The following is a 27,000-nucleotide window of genomic DNA, read 5'->3' as shown; positions in this document are numbered from 1 at the left end:
ACACAACTTTCTGCAATAATGCAGTTCCACTGGCTGCCCCTCTCTTCCCTCTGCCCCACCTGAATATGCACCCATTTCTGATTGTGCCCTTCCACCTATATTCTTTCCTTTGGCATCATCTTTTGCGCATGGTGGCGTGAGGGCCGCGGCGGCAGAGTTGCTGCCTTACAGCTCCAGGGTCCCGGGTTGGATCCTAACCACGGGCGCTGTCTGTACGGAGTTTGTACGTTCTCCCCGTGACCTGCGTGGGTTTTCTCCGAGATCTTCGGTTTCCTCCCGCACTCCAAAGACGTGCAGGTTTGCAGGTTAATTGGCCTGGTATAAAATGTAAAATTTGCCCCTCGTGCGTGTGTTTGTGTGTAGGGTAGTGTTAATGTACGGGGATGGGACTGGGTGGGCCGATGGGCCAGTTTCCACACTGTATCTCTGCACTAAAAAATCCGGCCCATCACGTCGACTCCGCCATTCAATCATGGCTGATCCATCTCTCCCTCCACACCCTATTCTCCTGCCTTCTCCCCATAACCCCTGATAACCCGCACTAGTCAAGAATCTATCCATCTCTTTTGCCTTCCTCTGACTTGGCCTCCACAGCCTTTTGTGGTAAAGAATTCCGCAGATTCACCGTGCCGTCTGATAAATGACGGCCATGCACAGAAACACGGACTGGATGGTTAAATGATCACTTGAAAATCCCTTCACGTTCCCGCCATTAGTTTAGTTTTTTAGTTTGGTTTAGAGGTACAGCGCGGAAACAGGCCCTTCGGCCCACCGGGTCCGCGCCGACCAGCGATCCCCGCACACTAACACTATCCTATACACACACCAGGGACAATTTACACGTACACCGAGCCAATTAGCCTACATACCTGCACGTCTTTGGAGTGTGGGAGGAAACCGAAGATCTCGGGGAAAACCCACGCAGGTCACGGGGAGAACGTACAAACTCCGTACAGACGGCGCCCGTAGTCGGGATCGAACCTGAGTCTCCGGCGCTGCATTCGCTGTAAGGCAGCAACTCTACCGCTGCGCCACCCTGACACCCTCAAATGCGGTCTTGCCAGCCTAGTCTTGCACAGCTATAACAATAGACAATAGACAATAGGTGCAGGAGGAGGCCATTCGGCCCTTCGTGCCAGCACCGCCATTCAATGTAATCATGGCTGATCATTCTCAATCAGTACCCCGTTCCTGCCTTCTCCCCATACCCCCTGATTCCGCTATCCTTAAGAGCTCTATCTAGCTCTCTCTTCGATCTGCAATCCGATCTGGAGAAGGGTCCCGGCCAGAAACGTCACCTGTCCATGTCCTTCCGAGATGCACGCATATGGAAGCAGGGATGGAATGCTGAGCTCTCTGACCTTTCCTGTCCTGGGCCTCCTCCACTGTCAGAGTCAGAACAAACGCAAACTGTAGGGACAGCGCCTCGTATAACGCTCGGGCAGCTTACAGTCCAGCCAGCACCCGTGGTCGGGATGGAACCCGGGTCTTCGGCGCTGTAAGGCAGCAACTCTACCGCTGCGCCAACGTGACCGCCCCATTTCCAGCGCATCTGGAACGATCTGCATTTATTTCACAAAAGGCAGGAACGGGGTACTGATTGAGAGTGATCAGCCATGATCGCATTGAATGGCGGTGCTGGCTCGAAGGGCTGCATGGCCTACTCCTGCACCGATTGTCTATTGTCTATTGTAACTCAGCGGGTCAGGCAGCATCTCAGGAGAGAAGGAATGGGTGACGTTTCGGGTCGAGACCCTTCTTCAGACTGAAGAAGGGTCTCGACCCGAAACGTCACCCATTCCTTCTCTCCTGAGATGCTGCCCGACCCGCTGAGTTACTCCAGCATTTTGTAAATAAATGCCTTCGATTTGTACCAGCATCTGCAGTTATTTTCTTACACTTACTGTGCTTGTTGCATGGATTATAGACAATGGACTGTGTTAAAGTCTCTGGTCTCTCGGGTTGAGATGGGCAATTGGGTTGGCATAGACAATAAACAATGGGTGCAGGAGGAGGCCATTCGTCCCTTTGAGCCAGCCCCGCCATTCACTGTGATCATGGCTGATCATCCACAATCAGTACCCCAGATTAGTCTGGGCAATCAGTACAGATCAATCCCCTTTCCCCTCGCCCAGGGTCAAACGTTTTAAAAAGCTCAGGATTCAACCACATTTTGTTCCTGTTTTAATTAAGATAGGCTTGGCTTCACCACTTTAGAGGTTGGCGATGCTCGGCCGAAAGTGTTTTCTCAGCCACCACCGCACACAGTCTGATAAACTCTATATTTGCATTCGCGCAGCCCAGCGGCGTCTGGGCAAACGTGTCAGCCGTCGTCCCGCAAAACAGGATCTGCTCCCGTCCCCTCCTCCCGCTCGGAGGGCGCCAGAGGTTCCCCGGCGAGAGTTCCCGAATCCGTCGGCGTTCCCGCCCGTTCCCGACCGGCGATCTCCGGCTCCATTTTGTTTTCCGCCAGGGGGCCGGGAACGGGGCCTAGCGCCTCGGGAGAAGCCTCCCGGCCGCCGGGGTCCTCTTTCCCTGCCGGCTCTCCGTCCTCGCCTGACCGGGCGTCCATTTTGTTTTCCGCCAGGGGGCCGGGAACGGGGCCTAGCGCCTCGAGGGAAGCCTCCCGGCCGCCGGGGTCCTCATTCCCTGCCGGCTCTCCGTCCTCCGGCGACGTGATTCCTTCCGGATCTGCCGCCGGCCGCTCTGGCTCGGGAGAGGGAGGCTCGGGAGGCTTCGGGCCTACCCGATCCGGCCCGTCGCTCTCCTCGCCGCCCTCCCCCGATCCCTCGGACTGCGGTCGTCCTCCGTCTGTGGCCCCGGCGGTTGCCGCGGCGACCACTTCGGCCCCGGCCTCTGGTCCCTCTTCCGTGGGGGGCCGAGGGTAGTCCAGCAGAGGGAGGGCCGGCTTTATCAGCTGGTGGCACATGGGGCAAGTCTTCTGCACGTACAGCCAGCGACGGAGGCAGGAGGAGTGGTAGTAATGGCCGCAGAAGGTCACCACAGCCGTCTTCATCACCTGTCGGGAAAATGCCACCGTTAATGCCACCGAGAAAACAGCCCTTCAAACCCACCGTGTTACACACCGGCCCACCCATGCCCATCAAGAAAGCTAAAGGCATGTTGGCCTTCATAATAGACAATAGACAATAGACAATAGGTGCAGGAGGAGGCCATTCGGCCCTTCGAGCCAGCACCGCCATTCAATGTGATCATGGCTGATCATTCTCAATCAGTACCCCGTTCCTGCCTTCTCCCCATACCTCCTGACTCCGTTATCCTTAAGAGCTCTATCTAGCTCTCTCTTGAATGCATTCAGAGAATTGGCCTCCATTACCTGAGAATTCCACAGATTCACAACTCTCTGACTGAAAGGGTTTTTCCTCATCTCAGTTCTAAATGGCCTACCCCTTATTCTTAAACTGTGGCCCCTGGTTCTGGACTCCCCCAACATTGGGAACATGTTTCCTGCCTCTAACGTTTCCAAACCCTTAATAATCTTACATATAACGAGAGGATTTGAGTACAGGAGCAAAGAGGTCCTTCTGCAGTTGTACAGGGCCCTAGTGAGACCGCACCTGGAGTATCGTGTGCAGTTGTTTGAGGAAGGACATCCTTGCTATTGAGGCAGTGCAGTGTAGATTCACGAGGTTTATTCCTGGGATGGCGGGACTGTCATATGAGGAAAGATTGGAAAGACTGGGCTTGTATTCACTGGAGTTTAGAAGGATGAGAGGGGACCTTATAGAGACATATAAAATTATAAAAGGACTGGACAAGCTCGATGCAGGAAAAATGTTCCCAATGTTGAGGGAGTCCAGAACAAGGGGTCCACAGTTTAAGGATAAGGGGGAAGTCTTTTAGGACCGAGATGAGAAAGTTTCTTTTCACACAGAGAGTGGTGAATCTGTGGAATTCTCTGCCACAGAAGGTAGTTGAGGCCAGTTCATTGGCTATATTTAGGAGGGAGTTAGATGTGGCCCTTGTGGCTAAAGGGATCAGGGGGTATGGAGAGAAGGCAGGTACGGGATACTGAGTTGGATGATCAGCCACGATCATATTGAATGGCGGTGCAGGCTCGAAGGGCCGATTGGCCTCCTCCTGCACCTATTGTCTATTGTCTATACTGAGTTGGATGATCAGCCATGATCACATTGAATGGCGGTACAGGCTCGAAGGGCCGAAAGGCCTCCTCCTGCACCTATTGTCTATGTTTCTATGTCCCGCTGAGAAGGCTCAAAGAAAGACCCTGTGATCACGACCCCCTTCTCCTGCCCCCCTTGCCCTCTTCCCCCCTGTGCCCACCCTGACCTGGTACCTGGTAGCAGATGGCACAGACGTCCCCGTGGTCGAGTATCTGCTGGGGGGTGGCCTGGGGAAGGGCGCTGATCTTCTTGGCGGCTTCCTGCCGCAGGAGGAAGCTGTTCCAGCCAGCCCGGGCACGGAGCCAGACGTTGAAGTAGGAGTGGACGATGATGACCGAGGCGCCCATCCAGTTCCACTCGCCCAGCAGCGACTCCAGCCCACCGTAGGCCACCACGCACACCGCCACGGCAAACTCCAGCGCCCGGCAGCCGCTGTTCACGTAGTAGATGATGTCCTCCAGGTCCTCAAAGGGCTCGCGGCGCAAGCTCTCCGCCAGGAAGAGCCCGTAGATGAAGAGGGTGCCCGACACCTGGAGGGGGGGAAGAGGCCTCAGCGTCACCGTCAGAGAGACCCTTCGGCCCAACCCCCACCGTGCCGACCCAAGTGCCCATCCAAACTGGAGATACCAGAGACTTTAACATGGTCCACGGCAACCCAAATGCCCATCTACACTGGAGACAAGAGACTTAAACATGGTCCGTGCCAACCCAAATGACCATCTACACTGGAGATACCAGACATTAACATGGTCTGTGCTACCCAAATGCCCACCTACACTGGTGATACCAGAGACTTTAACATGGTCTGTGCCATCCCAAATGCCCATCTACACTGGTGATACCAGAGACTTTAACATGGTCTGTGCCAACCCAAATGCCCATCTACACTGGAGATACCAGAGACTTTAACATGGTCTGTGCCAACCCAAATGCCCATCCACACTGGAGATACCAGAGGCTTTAACATGGTTCATGCTAACCCAATTCCAATCTACACTGGAGACAAGAGACTTTAACATGGCCTGTGCTGACCCAAATGCCCAAATCCACTCTACACTGGAGACAAGAGGCTTTAACATGGTTCGTGCCAACCCAATTGCCCATCCACACTGGAGATACCAGAGACATTAACATGGTCTGTGCCAACCCGAATGCCCATCCAAACTGGAGATACCAGAGACTTAAACATGGTCTGTGCCAACCCAAATGCCCATCTACACTCGAGATACCAGAGACTTTAACATGGTCTGTGCCAACCCAAATGCCCATCCAAACTGGAGATACCAGAGACTTTAACGTGGCCCGTGCCAACCCAAATGCCCATCAACACTGGAGACAAGAGACATTAACATGGCCCGTGCCAACCCAAATGCCCAAATCCACTCTACACTGGACAAGAGGCTTTAACATGGTTCGTGCCAACCCAAATGCCCATCCAAACTGGAGATACCAGAGATTTTAACATGGTTCGTGCCAACCCAAATGCCCATCTACACTGGAGATACCAGAGACTTTAACATGGTCTGTGCCAACCCAAATGCCCATCTACACTGGAGATACCAGAGGCTTAACATGGTCTGTACCAACCCAAATGTCATAGAAACATAGAAAATAGGTGCAGGAGGAGGCAATTTGGCCCTTCGAGCCAGCACCGCCATTCATTGCGATCACGGCTGATCATCCACAATCAGTAACCCGTGCCTGCCTTCTCCCCATATCCCTTGATTCCGCTAGCCCCTAGAGCTCTATCCAACTCTCTCTTAAATTCATCCAGTGAATCGGCCTCCATTGCCCTCTGTGGCAGAGAATTCCACAAATTCACAACTCTCTGGGTGAAAAAGTTTCTTCTCATCTCAGTTTTAAATGGCCTCTCCTTTATTCTTAGACTGTGTGTCCCCTGGTTCTGGACTCCCCCCAACATTGGGAACATTTTTCCTGCATCTAGCTTGTCCAGTCCTTGTACATGCCCGTCTACACTGGAGATACCAGTGGCTTTAATATGGTCCGTGCCAACCCAAACGCCCATCTCTACTGGAGACACCAGACACTGTAACATAGAACAGTACAGCACAGGAACAGGCCCTTCGGCCCAACCCCTCCATGCCGGCCCAATGCCGTTCTATATATCGGAGAGACCAGAGACTTTAACATGGTCCTTGCCAAGGCAAATGTACATCTAAACTGGAGACACCAGTGACTTTAAAATAGAACAGTACAGCTCAGGAATGGCTGCTTCGGCCGAACCCGACCGTGCCAACCCAATACCGCTCTGGTTTAGAGATAGAGTGCTGAAATAGGCCCTTCGGCCCTTCAAGTCCGCGCCGGCCAGCGATCCCCGCACACTAACACTATCCTACACACACACAAACACTATCCAACACACACACACTAGGGACAATTTAACAGTTTTTTACCAACGCCAATTAACCTACAAACCTGCACGTCTTTGGAGTGCAGGAGGAAGCCGAAGATCTCGGAGAAAACCCACGCGGGTCACGGGGAGAACGTACAAACTCCGTACAGACGGCACCTGTAGTCGGGATGGAACCCGGGTCTGCGGCGCTGCTATCGCTGTAAGGCAGCAACTCTACCGCTGAGCCACCGTGGCCGCGTGCGTTTTCTCCGAGATCTTCGTTTTCGTCCCGCATTGTGCGTCAAAGGGCTCGATCGTGTGCACGTTAAAGTCTCTGGTATCTCCAGCTACCAGTCTTGGTGCGTTTAGTTCAGTTTAGTTTAGAGACACAGCGCAGACACAGGCCCTTCGGCCCACCGAGTCCGTGCCGACCGACGATCCCCGCACACATTAACACTATCCTACACACACCAGGGTCAATTTACATTTACACTAAGCCAGTTAACCGCGTAGATAGAGTGGTCATAGCTTTGTAATTAGAGGACGTTCTTTTAGGAAGGAGATGCGGAGGAATTTCTTTAGTCAGAGGGTGGTGAATCTGTGGAACTCTTTGCCACGGCAGGCTGTGGAGGCCAAGACAGTGGATATATTTACGGCAGAGATAGATAGATTCTTGATTAGTACGGGTGTCAGGGGTTGTGGGGAGAAGGCAGGAGAATGGGGTTAGGAGGGAGAGATAGATCGGCCGTGATTGAATGGCGGAGTAGACATGATGGGCCTCATTCTACTCCGATTCCTTCTGACCGTATGACCCACGCACGTCTTTGGAGTGAGGGAGGAAACGTGGAGAAAACCCACGCGGGTCACGGGGAGAACGTACAAACTCCGCGCGGACAGCGTCCGCAGTCGGGATCGAACCCGTGTCTCCGGCGCTGGTAGGTGGGACTAGTGTCACCGCCACGCCACCGTGATTCAATTTGGAGAGGGGAGGGACGCAGTGTCTACCCGCCTCGCAACGCCGCGCCGCGCAACGCCCACCTGCAGGGATGTCAGGGCGCTGCTGGAGACGATGATGAGCAGCCAGAAGTCCATCTCAAAGAACTGCGCGATCTTGCAGGCCATGAAGCTGGGGAAGGCCAGCAGGAAAAGGCACATGGTGACGGCCCGGAAATGCTTCCACACGCTCCTGGCAGAGGGAGAATACAAAGCACGGGACAAGAAGGTGAGCGAGAGGAACGGGCACGCTCGCGACGCAAGGCATGGGCATGGGCAGCTCGCTGAAGGTGGCAGCACCAGGAGATGGCGCGGTGCAGAAGGCACACGCCACGCATTGCAAGAGAGAGTGAGATGTAACTCTTACGGGGAAAGGTAGTAGCCCCAGTTAGGAAGTTTTTATTTCACAAAATGCTGGAGTAACTCGAGCATGACCCTTCGAGCCAGCACCACCATTCAATGTGATCATGGCTGATCATTCTCAATCAGTACCCCGTTCCTGCCTTCTCCCCATACCCCCTGACTCTGCTATCCTTAAGAGCTCTATCTAGCTCTCTCTTGAATGCATTCAGAGAATTGGCCTCCACTGCCTTCTGAGGCAGAGAATTCCACAGATTTACAACTCTCTTGACTGAAAACGTTTTTCCGCATCTCCGTTCTAAATGGCCTACCCCTTATTCTTAAACTGTGGCCCCTGGTTCTGGACTCCCCCAACATTGGGAACATGTTTCCTGCCTCTAACGTGTCCAACCCCTTAATAATCTTATATGTTTGTTGGCCGGTGTGGGGGAGTTGGGCCGTAGGGCCTGTTTTCAAAACCGTATCACTCTATGACTCCATGACAAAAAAGCTTTATACTGTACCTCGCTCGGTACATGTTTGAGATTGACTTCAGTTTACTGTCACGTGTACCGAGGTACAGAGAAAAGCTTTTGTTGCGTGCTAACCAGTCAGCGGAAAGACAACGCATGATTACAATCGAGCCATCCACAGTATGTCGATAAATGATAAGGGAAAAATGTGAATGATGTTTAATGCTGATTGGTACGGGTGTCAGGGGTTATGGGGAGAAGGCAGGAGAACGGGGTTAGGAGGGAGAGATAGATCAGCCACGGTTGAATGGCGGAGTAGACTTCATGGGCCGAATGGCCTGATTCTACTCCTATCACTTATGATCTTATGAATAAAGTCCTTGTCAAAGATAGACACAAAAAGCTTGAGTAACTCAGTGGGTCGGACAGCATCTCTGGAGAAAAGGAATAGGTGACGTTTCGGGTTGAAACCAAGTCCAGTTCAGTATATTGTCACGTGTACCGAGGTACAGTGAAAAGCTTTTTGTTGTATGCTAACCGGTCAGCGGAAAGACAATACATGATTACAGTCGACCCATTCACAGTATGCAGATGCACGATAAGGGAATAACGTTTAGTGCGAGGTAAAGCCAGCAAAGTCCGATCACGGATAGTTCGAGGGTCTCCAATGAGGTAGATAGTAGTTCAGGACCACTCTCTGGTTGTGGTAGGATGGTCCAGTTGCCTGATAACAGCCGGGAAGAAACTGTCCCTGAATCTGGAGGTGTGCGTTTCCACACTTCTGTACCTCTTGCCTGATGGGAGAGGGGAGAAGAGGGAGTGGCCGGGATGAGACTGGTCCTTGATTGTGCTGCTGGCCTTGCCGAGGCAGCGTGGGGTGTAGATGGAGTCAGTGGAAGGGAGGTTGGTTTGTGTGATGGTCTGGGCTGCGTCCGCAATTCACTGCAATTGCAAAGTCAACATTGGAGCCCTTTGAAACAAAGAAACGTGGAAAATAGGTGCAGGAGTAGGCTATTCAGCCCTTTGAGCCAGCACCGCAATGCAATATGTTCATGTCTGATCATGCAGAATCAGTACCCCGTTCCTGCTTTCTCCCCATAATCCCTTGATTCCGTTAGCCCCGGGAGCTCAATCTAACTCCCTCTCTGGCCTGTCGAAACCGCACAAAAGGACTCAAGGTGGTCTCATGGGCAGCCATCTTGCACCAAGCAAGGCACAAGGTGCCGGGGGAACTCCAGCGGGACACGGTGGGTGGGGGGGTGGGACGACAACGGGGTGAACGGACCGAGGGCCTCGGACAGCCGACCCACCTGTTCCGGGAGGCGCCCAGCGCCAGCACGATGGGGTCGGCGATCTCCAGCATGGACTGCAAGATGGAGGCCACGATGATGAACAGGATGATGCTGAGCAGGAAGGTGCGCTGGAGAACGTGCAGGTTGATCAGGTCCGTCTGCAGAGCCAGCAGCAGAAACGTCACCCCCTCCGTCACTCCCCTGTGCAGGAGAGAGAGAGAGAGAGAGAAACATAGAAGCAGGGGGAGGCCATTCGGCCCTTCGAGCCAGCACCGCCATTCATTGTGATCATGGCAGATCATCCACAATCAGTAACCCGTGCCTGCCTTCTCCCCATATCCCTTGATTCCTCTAGCCCATAGAGCTCTATCTAACTCTCTCTTAAATCCATCCAGTGAATTGACCTCCACTGCCCTCTGTGGCAGAGAATTCCACAAATTCACAACTCTGGGTGAAAAAGTTCCTTCTCACCTCAGTTTTAAATGGCTTCCCCTTAATTCTTAGACTGTGGCCCCTGGTTCTGGGCTCGCCCAACACTGGGAACATGTTTCCTGCCTCTAACGTGTCCAACCCCTTAGTAATCTTATACGTTTCGATAAGATCCCCTCTCACCTTCTAAATTCCAGTGTATCATCCAGCGGTCGGTGGCCTGCATTTTTCCTGCATCGAGCTTGTCCAGTCCTTTTATAATTTTATACGTCTCTATAAGATCCTCTCTCATCCTTCTAAACTCCAGTGAATACAAGCCCAGTCTTTTCAACCTTTCCTCATATGACAGTCCCGCCATCCCAGGGGATTAATCTCGTGAACCTACGCTGCACTGCCTCAATTACAAGGATGTCCTTCCTCAAATTAGGAGACCAAAACTGTACACAATACTCCAGATGTTACCAGGGCCGTATACAACTGCAGAAGGACCTCTTTACTCCTATAGTGAGAGAGAGCTTGAGGCGAATCGAGAATTAAGAGTCTAGAGACAAGAGTGTTTCACTGTCGTGTGTCCCAGATAGAACAATGAAATTCTTACTTGCTACAGCACAGCAGAATATGTGACAAAAGAACACTGTAAATAATAATAATAATAATAAGTCTATTGTAGTTCAGAGCGTATTTGAGGTTGTTGTGTTTAATAGCCCGATGGCTGTAGGGAAAAAGCTGTTCCTGAACCTGGACGTTACCTGTATCTTCTTCCCGATGGCAAGGGTGATATGAGAGCGTGGCCAGGGTGGCGTGGGTCTCTGATGATGCCAGCTGCCTTTAGACAATATAGGTGATAAGGAATAGGAGTGGAATTAGGCCATTCGGCCCATCAAGTCTACTCCGCCATTCAATCATGGCCGATCTATCTCTCCCTCCCAACCCCATTCTCCTGCCTTCTCCCCGTAACCCCTGACACCCATACTAATCAAGAATCTATCAATCTCTGCCTTAAAAATATCCACTGACTTGGCCTCCACAGCCCTCTGTGGCAATGAATTCCACAGATTCACCACCCTCTGACTAAAGAAATTCCTCCGTATCTCGCTTTTAAAGGTACCTCCTTTCATTCTGAGGCTGTGCCCTCTGGCTCTAAGCTCTCCCACGAGCAGAAACATCCTCCGCTCGTCCACTCTATCCAGGCCTTTCACTGAATCCCACCTGCCTGCATTCGGCCCGTACACCTGCTTTCAACAGAGAGTTAGATTTAGCCCTTTGGGCTAACGGAATCAAGGGATAAGGGGAGAAAGCAGGAACGAGGTACTGATTTTCGACGATCAGCCATGATCGTGTTGATACTGCCACTGCACAGCACAGCCGATGAGGTTTACCTGGGGAGTGATTATTGCTTATTGAAACGTGGGTGGTGCAGCGGTAGAGTTACTGCCTTACAGCGCTAGCAGCTAGGCTTGTATACACTGGAATTTAGAAGGATGAGAGGGGATCTTATCGAAACATATAAGATTATTAAGGGGTTGGACACGTTAGAGGCAGGAAACATGTTCCCAATGTTGGGGGAGTCCAGAACAAGGGGCCACAGTTTAAGAATAAGGGGTAGGCCATTTAGAACGGAGATGAGGAAAAACTTTTTCACTCAGAGAGTTGTAAATCTGTGGAATTCTCTGCCTCAGAAGGCAGTGGAGGCCAATTCTCTGAATGCATTCAAAAGAGAGCTGGATAAAGCTCTTAAGGATAGCGCTGTGCCAACGCGCCTGCTGTTGAGACATGCCGAATGTCAGATGAAACTGGGACTATCACAACGTTTGAGAAACAATTGGACAGAGACAATGGATGGGATAGTTTTGAAGGGATATGGACCACACATGGGCAGGTGGGACTAGTGTAGATGGGGCATGTTGGTCGGCATGGGCCGGTTGGGCCAAAGGGCCTGTTTCCATCAAAGGTAGACACAGTTTAAGAATAAGGGGTTGGCTATTTAGAACGGAGATGAGGAAAAGCTGTGGAATGAGGTTGTGTGAGTGGGCGGATGCTGTAAATCTGTGGAATTCTCTGCCTCAGAAGGCAGTGGAGGCCAATTCTCTGAATGCATTCAAGAGAGAGCTAGATAGAGCTCTTCAGGATAGCGGAGTCAGGGGGTATGGGGAGAAGGCAGGAACGGGGTACTGATTGAGAATGATCAGCCATGATCACATTGAATGGTGGTGCTGGCTCGAAGGGCCGAATGGCCTCCTCCTGCACTTATTGCCTATTGTCTATAAAATGCTGGAGCAACTCAGCAGGTCAGGCAGCATCTCTGGAGAGAAAGAATGGGTGACGTTTCGGGTCGAGACCCTTCTTCAGACTGATGTCAGGAGAGGGGGGTGGAACAGAGATAGAATGTAGTCAGAGACAGTAAGACTGGTGGGGGAACTGGGAAGGGGGAGGGGATGGAGAGAGAGAGTGGAAGCAGGGACTACCTGAAGTTAGAGAAGTCAATGTTCATACCGCTGGGGTGTCAGCCAACCGCGGAATATGAGGTGCTGTTCCTCCAATTTGCGCTAGGCCTCACTCTGACAATGGGGGAGGCCCAGGGCAGAAAAGGTCAGATTGGGAATGGGGAGGGGGAGTTGAAGAACGTGGCCCTGTTTCCATGCTGTGTGACTATGACCCAGGCTCTCCGCCCCCTCCCCTCCCCCCCACCGCCCCCTCCCCCCCCTCCCTCCCTCGCCTTACCTGTGCATGAGGTTGCCGTTGAGGAAGCCGGTGTAACCCTGCAGGTAGAACTTGCAGAGGGCGAGTAGGCCGAGCGAGAGGCGGGAGACTGCGAAGGTCAGGCCCAGCATGGAGAACGGCGTCACGCAACAGCCCGCCACGCTGTCAGGGAGGTCAAAGGGGAAACGGTCAACGAGGAGGCTCCAGCGGCTCCAAATCCAAAGGGAAGCAGGCGTGATTTTTACACCTCGCGCTGCCTCGGCAAAGCCAGCAGCACAATCAAAGGACCAGTCTCACCCCAGCCTCTCCCTCTTCTCCCCTCTCCCATCGGGCAAAAGGTACAGAAGTGTGGAAACGCACACCTCCAGATTCAGGGGCAGTCTCTTCCCGGCTGTTATCAGGCAACTGAACCGTCCTACTACAACCCAGAGAGAGGTCCCGAGCTTCTATCTACCTCTTGGGTCTCCAGACTTTTCTGGCTTTACCTTGCACTAAACGTCACTCCCTCATCAATCTAGAGTGTAGTTCCGATCTTCCAACCAACCCCAGTGTGGCCTTCTCATCTTTTTTTTAAAAACGGTCATAAGGCCATAGGTGAGGGGAGCAGAATTAGGCCATTCGGCCCATCAAATCTACTCCACCATTCAATCTTTCCCTCCTAGCCCTGAGAATCCCTATACTTCTCTGTCTACTCCCTATCACTCCTAAAGGGACAAACACATTCCATTCCCAATGATAACATTTCTACCACAAGCATCCATCTTACTGCTTTCTACTGAAAATAAGCATCCATTTTATATTAGCTAATAGCATAGATTCTCAACCCCATTCTCCTACCTTCTCCCCATAACCCCTGACACCCGTACTAATGAGGAATCTATCTACCTCTACCATAAATATATCCACTGACTTGGCCTCCACAGCTTTCTGTGGCAAAGAATTCCACAGATTCACCAACCTTCTGATAAAAGAAACTTAACCTGCACTTTTGATTGATTGAAAAAATGCAGAATGGAAACAGGCCCTTCGGCCCATCGAGTCCACGCTGACCATCGATCACCCGCTCCGTGTCATTTCACGTCTTCAATCTCCACACGATCGGGGAACTTCACAGCGGCAGATTTAACCTACAAACCCTATTGAGGGCGTACAGCGTAGGTTCACTAGGTTAATTCCCGGAATGGCGGGACTGTTGTACCTTGTAAGACTGGAGCGACTAGGCTTGTATACACTGGAATTTAGAAGGATGAGAGGGGATCTTATTGAAACATATAAGATTATTAAAGGATTGTAGTAACAGGATCGTTCCGAGTCAGCATGGATTTACGAAAGGGAAATCATGCTTGACTAATCTTCTGGAATTTTTTGAGGATATAACCAGGAAAATTGACAGGGGAGAGCCAGTGGATGTGGTGTACCTCGACTTTCAGAGATTAGTGGGCAAAATTAGAGCACATGGTATTGGAGGTAGGGTACTGACATGGATAGAAAATTGGTTGGCAGACAGAAAGCAAAGAGTGGGGATAAATGGATCCCTTTCAGAATGGCAGGCCGTGACTAGTGGGGTACCGCAAGGCTCGGTGCTGGGACCGCAGCTATTTACAATATACATCAATGACTTGGATGAAGGGATTAAAAGTACCATTAGCAAATTTGCAGATGACACAAAGCTGGGTGGCAGTGTGAACAGTGAGGAAGATGCTATGAGGTTGCAGGGTGACTTGGACAGGTTGTGTGAGTGGGCGGATGCTGTAAATCTGTGGAATTCTCTGCCTCAGAAGGCAGTGGAGGCCAATTCTCTGAATGCATTCAAGAGAGAGCTAGATAGAGCTCTTAAGGATAGCGGAGTCAGGGGGTATGGGGAGAAGGCAGGAACGGGGTACTGATTGAGAATGATCCGCCATGGTCACATTGAATGACGGTGCTGGCTCGAAGGGCCGAATGGCCTCCTCCTGCACCTATTGTCTATTGTTTATCCCTTAATAATCTTATATGTTTCAATAAGATCCCCTCTCATCCTTCTAAATTCCAGTGTATACAAGCCTAGTCGCTCCAGTCTTTCAACATATGACAGCGCCGCCATTCCTGGAATTAACCTAGTAAACCTACGCTGCACTCCCTCAATAGCAAGAATATCCTTCCTCAAATTTGGAGACCAAAACCACACACAGTACTCCAGGTGCGGTCTCACTAGGGCCCTGTACAACTGCAGAAGGACCTCTTCGCTCCTCGACTCAACTGGTCGGCATTGAGTCGTTGGGCTGAAGGGCCTGTTCCCACGCTGTGTGACTCAATGTTGGTCGGCATAAGTGAGCTGGGCTGGACGGCTCCTATGACTTTTTGTTTAGTTTGGTATTAGAAACACATCGTGGAAACAGGCCCTTCGGACCACTAGATCGGCACTGACCAGCACATTAACCAAGCCAATTGACCTACAAACCTGCGCGCCTTTGGAGCGTGGGACGAAACAGGAACCATAGGAGAAAACCCAACGCAGGTCACGGGGAGAAAGTACAAACCAAAGACACTAGAGGAGCAAGATAGACCACTCGACCCTAAAAACCGTAGTACGTCACGGCGGCCATTTTAGTAGGCAGAAACTTGCAGGAACATTTAAAAAGAAAAATTACAAAAATCTGTGAATTAATTAGATATATTCTGCATTTTAATGGTATCATCACACATACTGTTCCCCCAAAACACTGATTACACTACGAGAGGCGGGTTTTGCCTACTAAAATGGCGGACGTTACACTCCTTTGCGTACTACATTTCAGTACGGGCGATTTCAACGGAGTGGTCCATCATGCTCCTTTAGTATCTTTGGTACAAACTCAATAGACAATAGGCAATAGACAATAGACAATAGACAATAGACAATAGGTGCAGACTCCGTACAGACAGCACCCGTAGTCGGGATGGAACCCGGGTCTCTGGCGCTGTGAGGCAGCCACTCTACCGCCGCGCCACCGCGCCGCCTAGGACGAGTCCGCTAGTTTTCAAGAAGGGAAGACAAGGTGGGTGGGGGGGGGGGGGGGGGGGTGGAGTTGAACTGTACCTGGTGAGAAAGACGAAGACCAGGCCCTCGTTGGGAGCGTGCGACTTGCTCCTGGAGCTGAGGTACGAGTAGAACTCGGAGGCAAACAGCGCCAGCCAGAAGGTGGTGAACAGCACGGGCACGGCAAACTGGTTCCACAGTACGATGCCCAAGCCCAGGAACCCGTACAGCTCGCTCTCCTGCACACAAACCACAAGCAGCCAACATCCTTAGCAGTATAACATGGACGTTCTCCACGGCAGAGGTAGATCGATTCTTGATTAGGTACGGGCGTCAGGGGTTACGGGGAGAAGGCAGGAGAATGGGATATGAGGAGAAAGCAGGAACGGGGTACTGATTGTGGATGATCAGCCATGATCATATTGAATGGTGGAGCTGGCTCGAAGGGCCGAATGGCCTCCTCCTGCACCTATTTTTTTAGCTGTTTCTATGTTTCCTCGTCTGAAAGGGGATCTTATTGAAACATATAAGCCAGCACCCCCATTCAATGTGATCATGGCTGATCATTCTCAATCAGTACCCCGTTCCTGCCTTCTCCCCATACCCCCTGACTCCGCTATCCTTAAGAGCTCTATCTAGCTCTCTCTTGAATGCATTCAGAGAATTGGCCTCCACTGCCTTCTGAGGCAGAGAGTTCCACAGATTCACAACTCTCTGACTGAAAGTTTTTCCTCATCTCCGTTCTAAATGGCCTACCCCTTATTCTTAAACTGTGGCCCCTTGTTCTGGACTCCCCCAACATTGGGAACATGTTTCCTGCCTCTAACATGTCCAACCCCTTAATAATCTTATATGCTTCGATAAGATCCCCTCTCATCCTTCTAAATTCCAGCGTATACAAGCCGAGCCGCTCCAGTCTTTCAACATACCACAGTCCCGCCATTCCGGGAATTAACCTAGCAAACCTACGCTGCACGCCCTCAATAGCAAGAATATCCTTCCTCAAATTTGGAGACCAAAACTGCACACAGTACTCCAGGTGCGGTCTCACTAGGGCCCTGTACAACTGCAGAAGGACCTCTTTGCTCCTATACTCAACTCCTCTTGTTATGAAGGCCAACATTCCATTGGCTTTCTTCACTGCCTGCTGTACCTGCATGCTTCCTTTCAGTGACTGATGCACTAGCACACCCTGATCTCGTTGTATGTCCCATTTTCCTAACTTGACACCATTCAGATAATAATCTGCCTTCTTATTCTTACCACCAAAGTGGATAACCTCACAGTACAGTCGCACGGAAGTATATTCTAGGACAGCACACTCCACTGCCAACTCTCTTTTCAAGTCTCTGCAAATATCAGGTGTAGTCATACAGTGTGGAAACAGGCCCTTCGGCCCAGCTTGCCCACGTCGAACCAACATGACCCATCTACCCTTGTCCCACCAGTGGGTGGCACTGTGGCGCAGCGGGACTTGTGGATCTAGGCTACAGGGAGAGTTTGAGTCATCCGAGACAATATATCTTGGAGCACAGGAGGATGATGGATAATCTTATAGAGGTGTCCTACCTGCACGATCTCTCGGTAGGCCGACTTGGCCAGGTAGAACGGCACAAACAAGTTGCAGAGGAGGAAGTAGATCACCTCGAAGATGGTGAAGATGGAGGAGAGCTTGTTGAGGAAGAGGAGGATGCCCAGAGGCACCATGCAGAGCCGGGCCATCAGGGGGAGCAGGTGAGCACTGAACACCCACATCGTCTTGGACCTCATGAAGTAGGTGCAGAGAATGGAGACCAGGAGCTGACCTGGGGAGGAACAAATAGACAATAGACAATAGGTGCAGGAGGAGGCCATACGGCCCTTCGAGCCAGCACCGCCATTCAATGTGATCATGGCTGACCATTCACAATCAGTACCCCGTTCCTGCCTTCTCCCCATACCCCCTGACTCCGCTATCCTTAAGAGCTCTATCTAGCTCTCTCTTGAATGCATTCAGAGAATTGGCCTCCACTGCCTTCTGAGGCAGAGAATTCCACAGATTCACAACTCTCTGACTGAAAAAGTTTTTCCCTCATCTCTGTTCTACATGGCCTACCCCTTATTCTTAAACTGTGGCCCCTGGTTCTGGACTCCCCCAACATCGGGAACATGTTTCCTGCCTCTAATGTGTCCAATCCCTTAATAATCTTATGTTTCAATAAGATCCCCTCTCAGACGAGGAAACATAGAAACAGCTAAAGAATAGGTGCAGGAGGAGGCCATTCGGCCCTTCGAGCCAGCTCCGCCATTCAATGTGATCATAGCTGATCATCCACAATCAGTACCCCGTTCCTGCTTTCTCCTCATATCCCTCGATTCCGTTAGCCCTAAGTTAAATCTAACTCTCTCTCTTGAAAACATCCAGAGAATTGGCCTCCACTGCCTTCTGTGGCAGACAATTCCACAGATTCACAACTCTCTGGGTGAAAAAGTTTTTCCTCATCTCCGTTCTAAATGGCCTACCCCTTATTCTTAAACTGTGGCCCCTGGTCTCTGGACTCCCCCAACATTGGGAACATGTTTCCTGCCTCTAACGTGTCCAATCCTGTAAGATCGAAGTTAAGATTGAATCCCTTTAGGATTCACAAGGAGTGAATTTCCAGGTAGGGTTGGCAACTGTCCCTTATTAGCCTGGACATCCCGTATTTTGGGTGAAATTAGTTTGTCCCGTACGGGACCGCCCTTGTCCCATATTAGTAGGGTTGCCAACTTCCTCACCGCCCCATGCTACCTCACCAAACCAGCGGCCACGTGCTCCTGCTCCACCAATGGTGGCTGCCCGGGCCGAGAGGCGGGTTGCTAGGCAACCTCCGTCAGGCGGCGCCCGGGCCTCCGAACCTAGACTGTCCGCAACTAAAACGTTGAAACCTAGAGTGTTGGGACCTAAACTGTCGGGACCCACAGCATCGGTGTGTAGGTCCGGGGGGGGGCGCTGTTGGCGAAGACAGTTTAGGGGCCCCGACCGTTCAGGCCCCGACAGTTCAGGTCCCGACAGTTCAGGTCCCCTGACAGTTCAGGTCCCGACAGTTCAGGTCCCGACAGTTCAGGCCCCGACAGTTCGGGTCCCGACAGTTCAGGTCCCGACAGTTCAGGTCCCGACAGTTCAGGTCCCGACAGTTCAGGACCCCTCTGTCACCTCACACGCCCCATCCACGGTAGCACCACCACCCCACGTGAAATGGCGGTGCGGACCAAAGGTACTAGAGGAGCACCTACACTGAAATGCAGTACGCAAAGGAGCATGACGTCTGCCATTTTAAACCCGCCGTTCGCTCTGCCTCTCGCAGTGTAATCAGTGTTTTGGGGGAACAGTATGTGTGATGATGATACCATTAAAACGCAGAATATATCTCATCTGTCAATTTGTTATTTTTCTTTTAATATGTTTCTGCACGTTTTCGCCTACTAAAATGGCCGCCGTGACGCACTACGGTTGTTAGGGTCGAGTGGTCTATCTTGCTCCTCCAGTACCTTTGGCGCAGAGTGCCTACCCGTTAGCGTGCTGACAAAGCGCTGGAGAGCCGCCAGGTTCAGGTACACAGCTCCGACGTAGCCAGACTCCATCTCCATCAGCACGTAGTCCCTTTAGGAGAGAACAGAGGAGGTTTACAAGAATTATCCCAGGAATCAGTGGGGCTAGCATATGACGAGCATTTGACGGCACTGGGCCTGTGCTCGCTGGAGTTTAGAAGGTTGGGGGGGGGGGGTGACCACGTTGAAACTTAGGGAACACTGAAAGGCCCAGATAGAGCGGATGTGGAGAGGATGTTTCCATTGAGGTGGGAGAGTGCGAATCTGTGGAGATCATTGCCACGGAAGAATGTGGAGGCCAAATCAATGGAGGTTTTAAAGGCGGAGGTCGACAGATTCTTCATTAGTAGTTCAGGGTGTCAGCGGTTACGATACGATAATACTTTATCGTCAGATCGAGTCTAAAATTTTTCTTGCTTCTCAGCAGCTCCACTTGCAACATCAACAAAGACAAAGAATGAAAGACAAGAAACGAGGATACATATACTCACCATAACATTACAATCACAAATGACAATAGACAAGGACGACCCATTCAACATACATTTGATCTGGGATTAACTCCTAAGCTTAGTTTCAATAGACAATAGGTGCAGGAGGAGACCATTCGGCCCCTTCGAGCCAGCACCGCCGTTCAATGTGATCAGGGCTGATCATCCACAATCAGGATTGACTGGTGCACAAAAGAGTGCTTCAGTCTAACCCTTATTAAATCTTGGAACTCCCCCCTGTACGTCCGATTTGATGGTAACAATTCGTATTCACTGTTCGGGACATGGTTGGGGCGAGAGACGATGCTGTTGGCCAACCTTAGCACGTCATTGTGGTCGGCTGATTATAGACAGACAATAGGTGCAGGAGTAGGCCATTCGGCCCTTCGAGCCAGCACCACCATTCAATATGATCATGGCTGATCATCCAACTCAGTATCCCGTACCTGCCTTCTCTCCATACCCCCTGATCCCTTTAGCCACAAGGGCCACATCTAACTCCCTCTTAAATATAGCCAATGAACTGGCCTCAGCTACTCTCTGTGGCAGAGAATTCCACAGATTCACCACTCTCTGTGTGAAAAAAACGTTCTCATCTTGGTCCTAAAAGACTTCCCCCTTATCTTTAAACTGTGACCCCTTGTTCTGGACTTCCCAAAATTCGGGAACAATCTTCCTGCATCCAGCCTGTCCAACCCCTTAAGAATTTTGTAAGTTTCTATAAGATCCCCCCCTCAATCTTCTAAATTCCAGCGAGTACAAGCCGAGTCTATCCAGTCTTTCTTCATATGAAAGTCCTGCCATCCCAGGGATCAATCTGGTGAACCTTCTCTGTACTCCCTCTATGGCAAGACTGTACTCCCTCTATGGCACTCCCTCTACTGTGCAGCGATCCAGCACTCACCTGCAGGTGTGGTGTCCGGCGTAGAGTAGCAAGGCAGTCAGCAGGTACACGTAGATTTTCACCAGGTGCTGGAGGGGCAACACAAGGACCACCGTGGCCAGGAGATGACCTGCGGATACAGGAGGCAAAACAAAGCTCAGCTGGGGCGTTGCAGCGGTGGGGTTACCGGTCAAAGCGCCAGAGACCCGGGTTCCATCCTGACTACGGGCGCTGTCCGTACGGAGTTTGCACATTCTCCCCACGACCTGCGTGGGTTTTCTCCGGGTGCTCCAGTTTCCACCCACACTCCAAAGACGTTACTAGGTTAATTCCCGGAATGGCGGGACTGTCGTAAGACTGGAGCGACTAGGCTTGAATACACTGGAATTTAGAAGGATGAGAAGGGATCTTATCGAAACGTATAAGATTATTAAGGGGTTGGATACATTAGAGGCAGGAAATATGTTCCCAATGTTGGGGAGTCCAGACCAAGGGGCCACAGTGGCTGCTTTGACAGTCCGGAGTCGCCTTCCAGAAGGAAGTGCTTCGAAGAGTTTGTGGCCAGGGTGAGAGGGGTCAGAGATGATCTTGCCCGCTCGCTTCCTGGCCCTTTCAGTGTACAGTTCGTCAATGGGGGGGAAGGTTGCAGCCAACAACCTTCTCAGCTGTGCGAACGATCCGTTGCAGCCTCCGGATGTCGTGCTTGGTCGCTGAGCCAAACCCGACCATGATGGAGAAGGTGAGGACGGACTCTACGATGGCAGTATAGAATTGGACCATCATTGCCTGTGGCAGATTGTGTTTCCTCAGTTGCCGCAGGAAGTACATCCTCTGTTGGGCCTTTTTGACTGTGGAGTCGATGGTGGCCTCCCATTTAAGGTCCCTGGAGATGATGGTTCCAAGGAACTTAAACGACTCCACAGATGTGACTGTGGTGTTGTTGATGGTGAGTGGGGGGGAGTGGAGGGGAGTGGAGTGGAGGGGAGGGGAGGGGAGGGGAGGGGAGGGGAGGGGAGGGGAGGGGAGGGGAGGGAGGGGAGGGGAGGGGAGGGGAGGGGAGGGGGAGGGGAGGGGAGGGAGGGGAGGGGAGGGGAGGGGAGGGGAGGGGAGGGGAGGGGAGGGAGAGCTCTCCGAAAGTCTACAATCAGTTCCAGGGTGTTAAGAGCATTGAGCTCCAAGTTGTTTCGATGGCACCAGGACGCCAGAACTTACCCAGGTAGTAGATATTCCAACAGGACGTACTTGTACTTGAGGAGCATCTCCTCATTCCTGGCCTGGATCTGCTCGGCAAAGTGACCCACGTCCCACTTGTAGAGCAGGTCCAGCAGCACGAGGCTGGGCACCCTCAGGGCCACGTTGGCCACTGTCTCTGCCAGCGGCATCCTTCCCGCTCGGCCGCTCCCTCCCACCGCCCTCTCCCCTCCCCTCCCCTCCCCTTCCCCGCCTGTGTTCTCAGGCCTGCCACCTGCACCACCTGCCTTCACAGTCTGCCCCGGGTATATCAATGGCCACACTCACTGCGCACCCCATCAAGTGACGGTTTAGCTTCTGTGAATCCCCTTCTCCCCCCTCCCCCCTTCTCCAATCCTCCCCCCTTCTACAATCCTCTCCCCTCCTCTCCCCACTCCCCACTCCTTGAGAGAAAACCAACACTCCTCTCTAACCCACACACATCCCCCGTCTGAGACTGTTCGGTAAACCACCCCTCATTCCAGCAAAGTGGCTGCTCGCCGTTCAGCTTCGGTAGACCCCACCCACCCCCCTCGCCAGGTGGTCAACTCCTCTCACCACTTTGACTGTCCACCAGAGGTGTGACCACTCCTGTCACTCAGACTCACTGCTCCCCCCTCTCCACTCTCACCACTCGCCCAGTCCGTCCCTCCCTGTTCAAGGAGCCCACTGACCCAACACAACAGCGGCACAACCTCCTTCCCCAATCCCTCCTTGGTCCACAATTCTCTCTCTCTCTCTCACACACACACAAACACTGGCCCCTGTATCTCCACTGCTCTCAGTATCCCACCAGCTCCCTTCAAACCTCCCCCACCCACCCAGTCTCCCAGATCCTTCCTTCCCTCACTCTCTCTCTCTCTCACTTACCCCTCCTTCCCCCCCCCTCTCACAACCCTCCTCACGCCCCTCACACGGTCCCCTCTTCACACTGCTCCTATCCCCCTCTATCACACATACTCAGTCACACACAGACTCCCCCTTCCCCGTCCCTCCCTGAGCCCCCTCACCCCCCCGTGCCCTCTCACCCCCCTCCCGTGCCCTCTCACCCCTCCCCGTGCCCTCTCACCCCCCGTGCCCTCTCACCCCTCCCCTCTCACCCCTCCCTGTGACCCCTCACCCCCCCTGTGCCCTCACCCCTCCTTTCCCTCTCTCCTTCCTTTCTTCCTCCTTCCTTCCCCTCTAACTCTCTCTCACACCCCCTTCCTTAACTCCTCCTTCTCCCTTTCCCTTTCCCCCCCTTTTCCTCTCTCTCCCCTCTGTCTGACACACTCCCCCCTCCCCTTCTCTCTCTCTCTCCCTCCCCTTCCTCCCTGCTTCTCCCCTCTCTATCTCCCTCTCTATCTCCCTCTCTCTCTCCTTCCTTTCTTCCTCCTTCCTTCCCCTCTAACCTCTCTCTCACACCCCCTTCCTTAACTCCTCCCTGCTTCTCCCCTCTCTCCCCTCCCTCCCTGCTCTCTCCCTCCCTGCTCTCTCCCTCCCTGCTCTCTCCCTCCCTGCTCTCTCCCTCCCTGCTCTCTCCCTCTCCCCCTCTCTCTCTCCCTCCCTGCTCTCTCCCTCCCTGCTCTCTCTCCCTCTCTCTCCCTCCCTGCTCTCTCCCTCCCTGCTCTCTCCCTCCCTGCTCTCTCCCTCTCCCCCTCTCTCTCTCCCTCCCTGCTCTCTCCCTCCCTGCTCTCTCTCCCTCTCTCTCCCTCCCTGCTCTCTCCCTCCCTGCTCTCTCCCTCCCTGCTCTCTCCCTCTCTCTCTCTCCCCCCCTGCTCTCTCCCTCCCTGCTCTCTCCCTCCCTGCTCTCTCCCTCCCTGCTCTCTCTCCCTCCCTGCTCTCTCCCCCCCTGCTCTCTCCCCCCTGCTCTCTCCCTCCCTGCTCTCTCTCTCCCTCTCTCTCCCTCCCTGCTCTCTCTCTCCCTGCTCTCTCTCTCCCTGCTCTCTCCCTCCCTGCTCTCCCTCCCTGCTCTCTCCCTCCCTGCTCTCTCTCCCCCTCTCCCTCCCTGCTCTCTCCCTCCCTGCTCTCCCTCCCTGCTCTCTCCCTCCCTGCTCTCTCTCCCCCTCTCCCTCCCTGCTCTCTCTCTCCCTCCCTCCCTCTGACCCACCAGCCCCTGCCCTGACTGCCTGCTCCCACCTCCCTGTAAGTTTGTCCCCTGGCTTGCTCCCCTTTCCTTTCTCCGTGCCCCTGTTGTCCTGTCCACTGCCCTGCCCTCACTCCTTGCCCTGCCCTGCCCTCACTCCCTGCCCCTTGCCCTGCCCTGCCCTCACTCGCCCAGCGCTGCCATGTTCCCCTGGACCTTTGCCCCGTGGAGGAGGAGGCGCCGCCTTGTCCGCCTGTAGCAACCTTCCAAAGAGTGAGTGTCAATCACCGTGAGTGACAATGGAGGGGGCGGGGCAGGGGGTTGGGCGAGGGAGGGGCTTAGAGATGTGGGGGGCGGGGCCGGGAGGTTGAGTGGAGGAAAAGTGCTGGAGTAACTCAGCGGGACAGGCAGCATCTATGGAGAGAAGGGAATGGGTGGGTGGGCGACGCTTCGGTGTAGCAATCCGTGTGGGTATCAACGTTCCAAAGTGTAGCAGTGTAGCCTCAATTTAATACAAGTTTACATTCTACTGCACTTATATTGCTTAACATTTGCTAAACTTATTACATGCGGGACTTAACATCGCCGGCGCTGCTCGGCCGCGGGACGTTTCAGTGCCCGGTGCGGCTCGGCCGCGGTACGTTCCAGTGCCCGGTGCGGCTCGGCCGCGGGACATTTCAGTGCCCAGAGCGGCTCGGCCGCGGGACGTTTCAGTGCCCAGTGCGGCTCGGCCGCGGGACTTAGCAGCGGCCGCGGGACCTTCCATCACCCGGCGCGACTTGGCCGCTGGATTTAACATCGCCCGGTGCAGCCGCGGGACGTTTCGGTGCCCGGGGCGGCTCGGCCGCGGGGCCTTCCATCCTCTTGCAGGGGCTGTGCGTGTCGTTTGCCTCGGTAGGGGTCGAGCTGCCTGTCCGTGGGCGCGGGGGGGAGAGAGTGGAAGTTTTGTTGCCTCCATCACAGTGAGGGGGTGTTTGGAGTCACTGTGATGGATGTTGGTGTTGGGGTCGTGTGTCCTGTGTTCTTTTCTTTTTTGCTGTGTCTTGTGACTGCTGAAATTTTGTTCGGTATTTATACCGAATGACAATAAAGTTCTGTTATACTGTTATACTGTTATATGTTACAACCAACCGCACCTTATATTTAATTACATTATTTCTTTTTTCTTTTTTTTTTTAAACGGCACTTGCAATATGTTAGCTCTCATTGCTGTGCAATAACTTGCTGTCTTGATTGCACTGTACACTGCCTCGACCGTATTGTAATTGTTTTGTCTATATTGTATTAGAGGTCAGTTTGTTTAATTCAGTAGATTAGGTTTAGCTTGTTATGGATAAAGGTTTATCCTTGTACTGTCTGCTGTGTGTGATTGCATCATCTGGACTGCTTTAATTTCGCTGTACTTTGTGTAGTGACAATAAAGGTTTTTACAATTTACAATTTACAATAGAGGGGGCGGGGTTAATGCTGTATCAATGTTCCAAAGTGTAGCAGTGTAGGATACAATGGAGGGGGCGGGGCCAATGCTGTATCAACGTTCCAAAGTGTACCTTTATTCACAAAATGCTGGAGTAACTCAGCAGGTCAGGCAGCATCTCAGGAGAGAAGGAATGAACGGGCGACGTTTCGCGTCGAGACCCTTCGCGAGGTCCTTCTGCAGTTGTACAGGGTCCTAGTGAGACCGCACCTGGAGTACTGTTTGCAGTTTTGGTCTCCAAATTTGAGGAAAGATATTCTTGCTATTGAGGGCGTGCAGCGTAGGTTTACTAGGATAATTCCCGGAATGGCGGGGCTGTCATATGTTGAAAGACTGGAGCGACTAGGCTTGTATAATAATAATAATAAGTCTATTGTAGTTCAGAGCGTATTAGAGGTTGTGGTGTTTAATAGCCCGATGGCTGTAGGGAAAAAGCTGTTCCTGAACCTGGACGTTACCTGTATCTTCTTCCCGATGGCAGTGGTGAAATGAGAGCGTGGCCAGGGTGGCGTGGGTCTCTGATGATGCCAGCTGCCTTTAGACAACATAGGTGATAAGGAATAGGAGTAGAATTAAGCCATTCGGCCCATCAAGTCCACTCCGCCATTTAATCATGGCCGATCTATCTCTCCCTCCCAACCCCATTCTCCTGCCTTCTCCCCGTAACCCCTGACACCTGTACTAATCAAGAATCTACCAATCTCTGCCTTAAAAATATCCACTGACTTGGCCTCCACAGCCCTCTGTGGCAATGAATTCCACAGATTCACCACCCTCTGACTAAAGAAATTCCTCCGTATCTCGCTTTTAAAGGTACCTCCTTTCATTCTGAGGCTGTGCCCTCTGGCTCTAAGCTCTCCCACGAGCAGAAACATCCTCCACTCGTCCACTATCCAGGCCTTTCACTGAATCCCACCTGCCTGCATTCGGCCCGTACACCTGCTTTCAACAGAGAGTTAGATTTAGCCCTTTGGGCTAACGGAGTTAAGGGATAAGGGGAGAAAGCAGGAACGGGGTACTGATTTTCGACAATCAGCCATGATCGTGTTGATACTGCCACTGCACAGCACAGCCGATGAGGTTTACCTGGGGAGTGATTATTGCTTATTGAAACGTGGGTGGTGCAGCGGTAGAGTTGCTGCCTTACAGCGCTAGCAGCTAGGCTTGTATACACTGGAATTTAGAAGGATGAGAGGGGATCTTATCGAAACATAAACATAACACAAAAAGTAAGGAAATTTGTGTTTGGTAGATTATTTCTTTGTTGTAACAATGCTTCTTGGCAATAAATCTTATACCGTTGGAAAGCCTGTTTATTTCCCTTTTAAATGGTGCCACATTTGTAAGGAACATGCATTTGTGGGATGAGCAGCAGAGCTGAGTATATGGGTTGCGCCCATGAAAAATGTGCCAAATCCTCTCTGCCAATGCCAAACAGATTATTCTGCTGTTGCTATTGACTGTTGTTTTGAGCTTCTGGTACCCCCAGGTGCTGAAAATCAGGTCACTGATTGGCACCTGATTGGCAGCATCTGTGAGCATGGGCCCTGCTACAGTGGTCA

The 27,000-nt window shown here is 52.3% G+C and overlaps 1 protein-coding gene across 1 annotated transcript; it reads right to left on the bottom strand.

Moving 5' to 3' along the window:
- Window positions 1–2,182: 2,182 nt before the first annotated feature.
- LOC144596648 (RING finger protein 145-like) lies at window positions 2,183–22,059 on the bottom strand. The gene is given in 11 exon segments (XM_078405294.1): window positions 2,183–3,019; window positions 4,319–4,675; window positions 7,537–7,684; window positions 9,614–9,796; window positions 12,746–12,886; window positions 15,783–15,961; window positions 17,292–17,527; window positions 19,253–19,344; window positions 20,688–20,796; window positions 21,879–21,897; window positions 21,899–22,059. Coding segments are annotated over 11 exon segments (2,310 nt in total). The 5' UTR covers window positions 22,049–22,059; the 3' UTR covers window positions 2,183–2,323.
- Window positions 22,060–27,000: the final 4,941 nt, after the last annotated feature.

The sequence above is a fragment of the Rhinoraja longicauda genome, chromosome 1 (genome assembly GCF_053455715.1).
Source record: "Rhinoraja longicauda isolate Sanriku21f chromosome 1, sRhiLon1.1, whole genome shotgun sequence".
Taxonomy (NCBI): domain Eukaryota; kingdom Metazoa; phylum Chordata; class Chondrichthyes; order Rajiformes; family Arhynchobatidae; genus Rhinoraja; species Rhinoraja longicauda.
The sequence above is the reverse complement of the archived record's forward strand: the minus strand, read 5'-3'. Positions and strand labels throughout refer to the sequence as shown.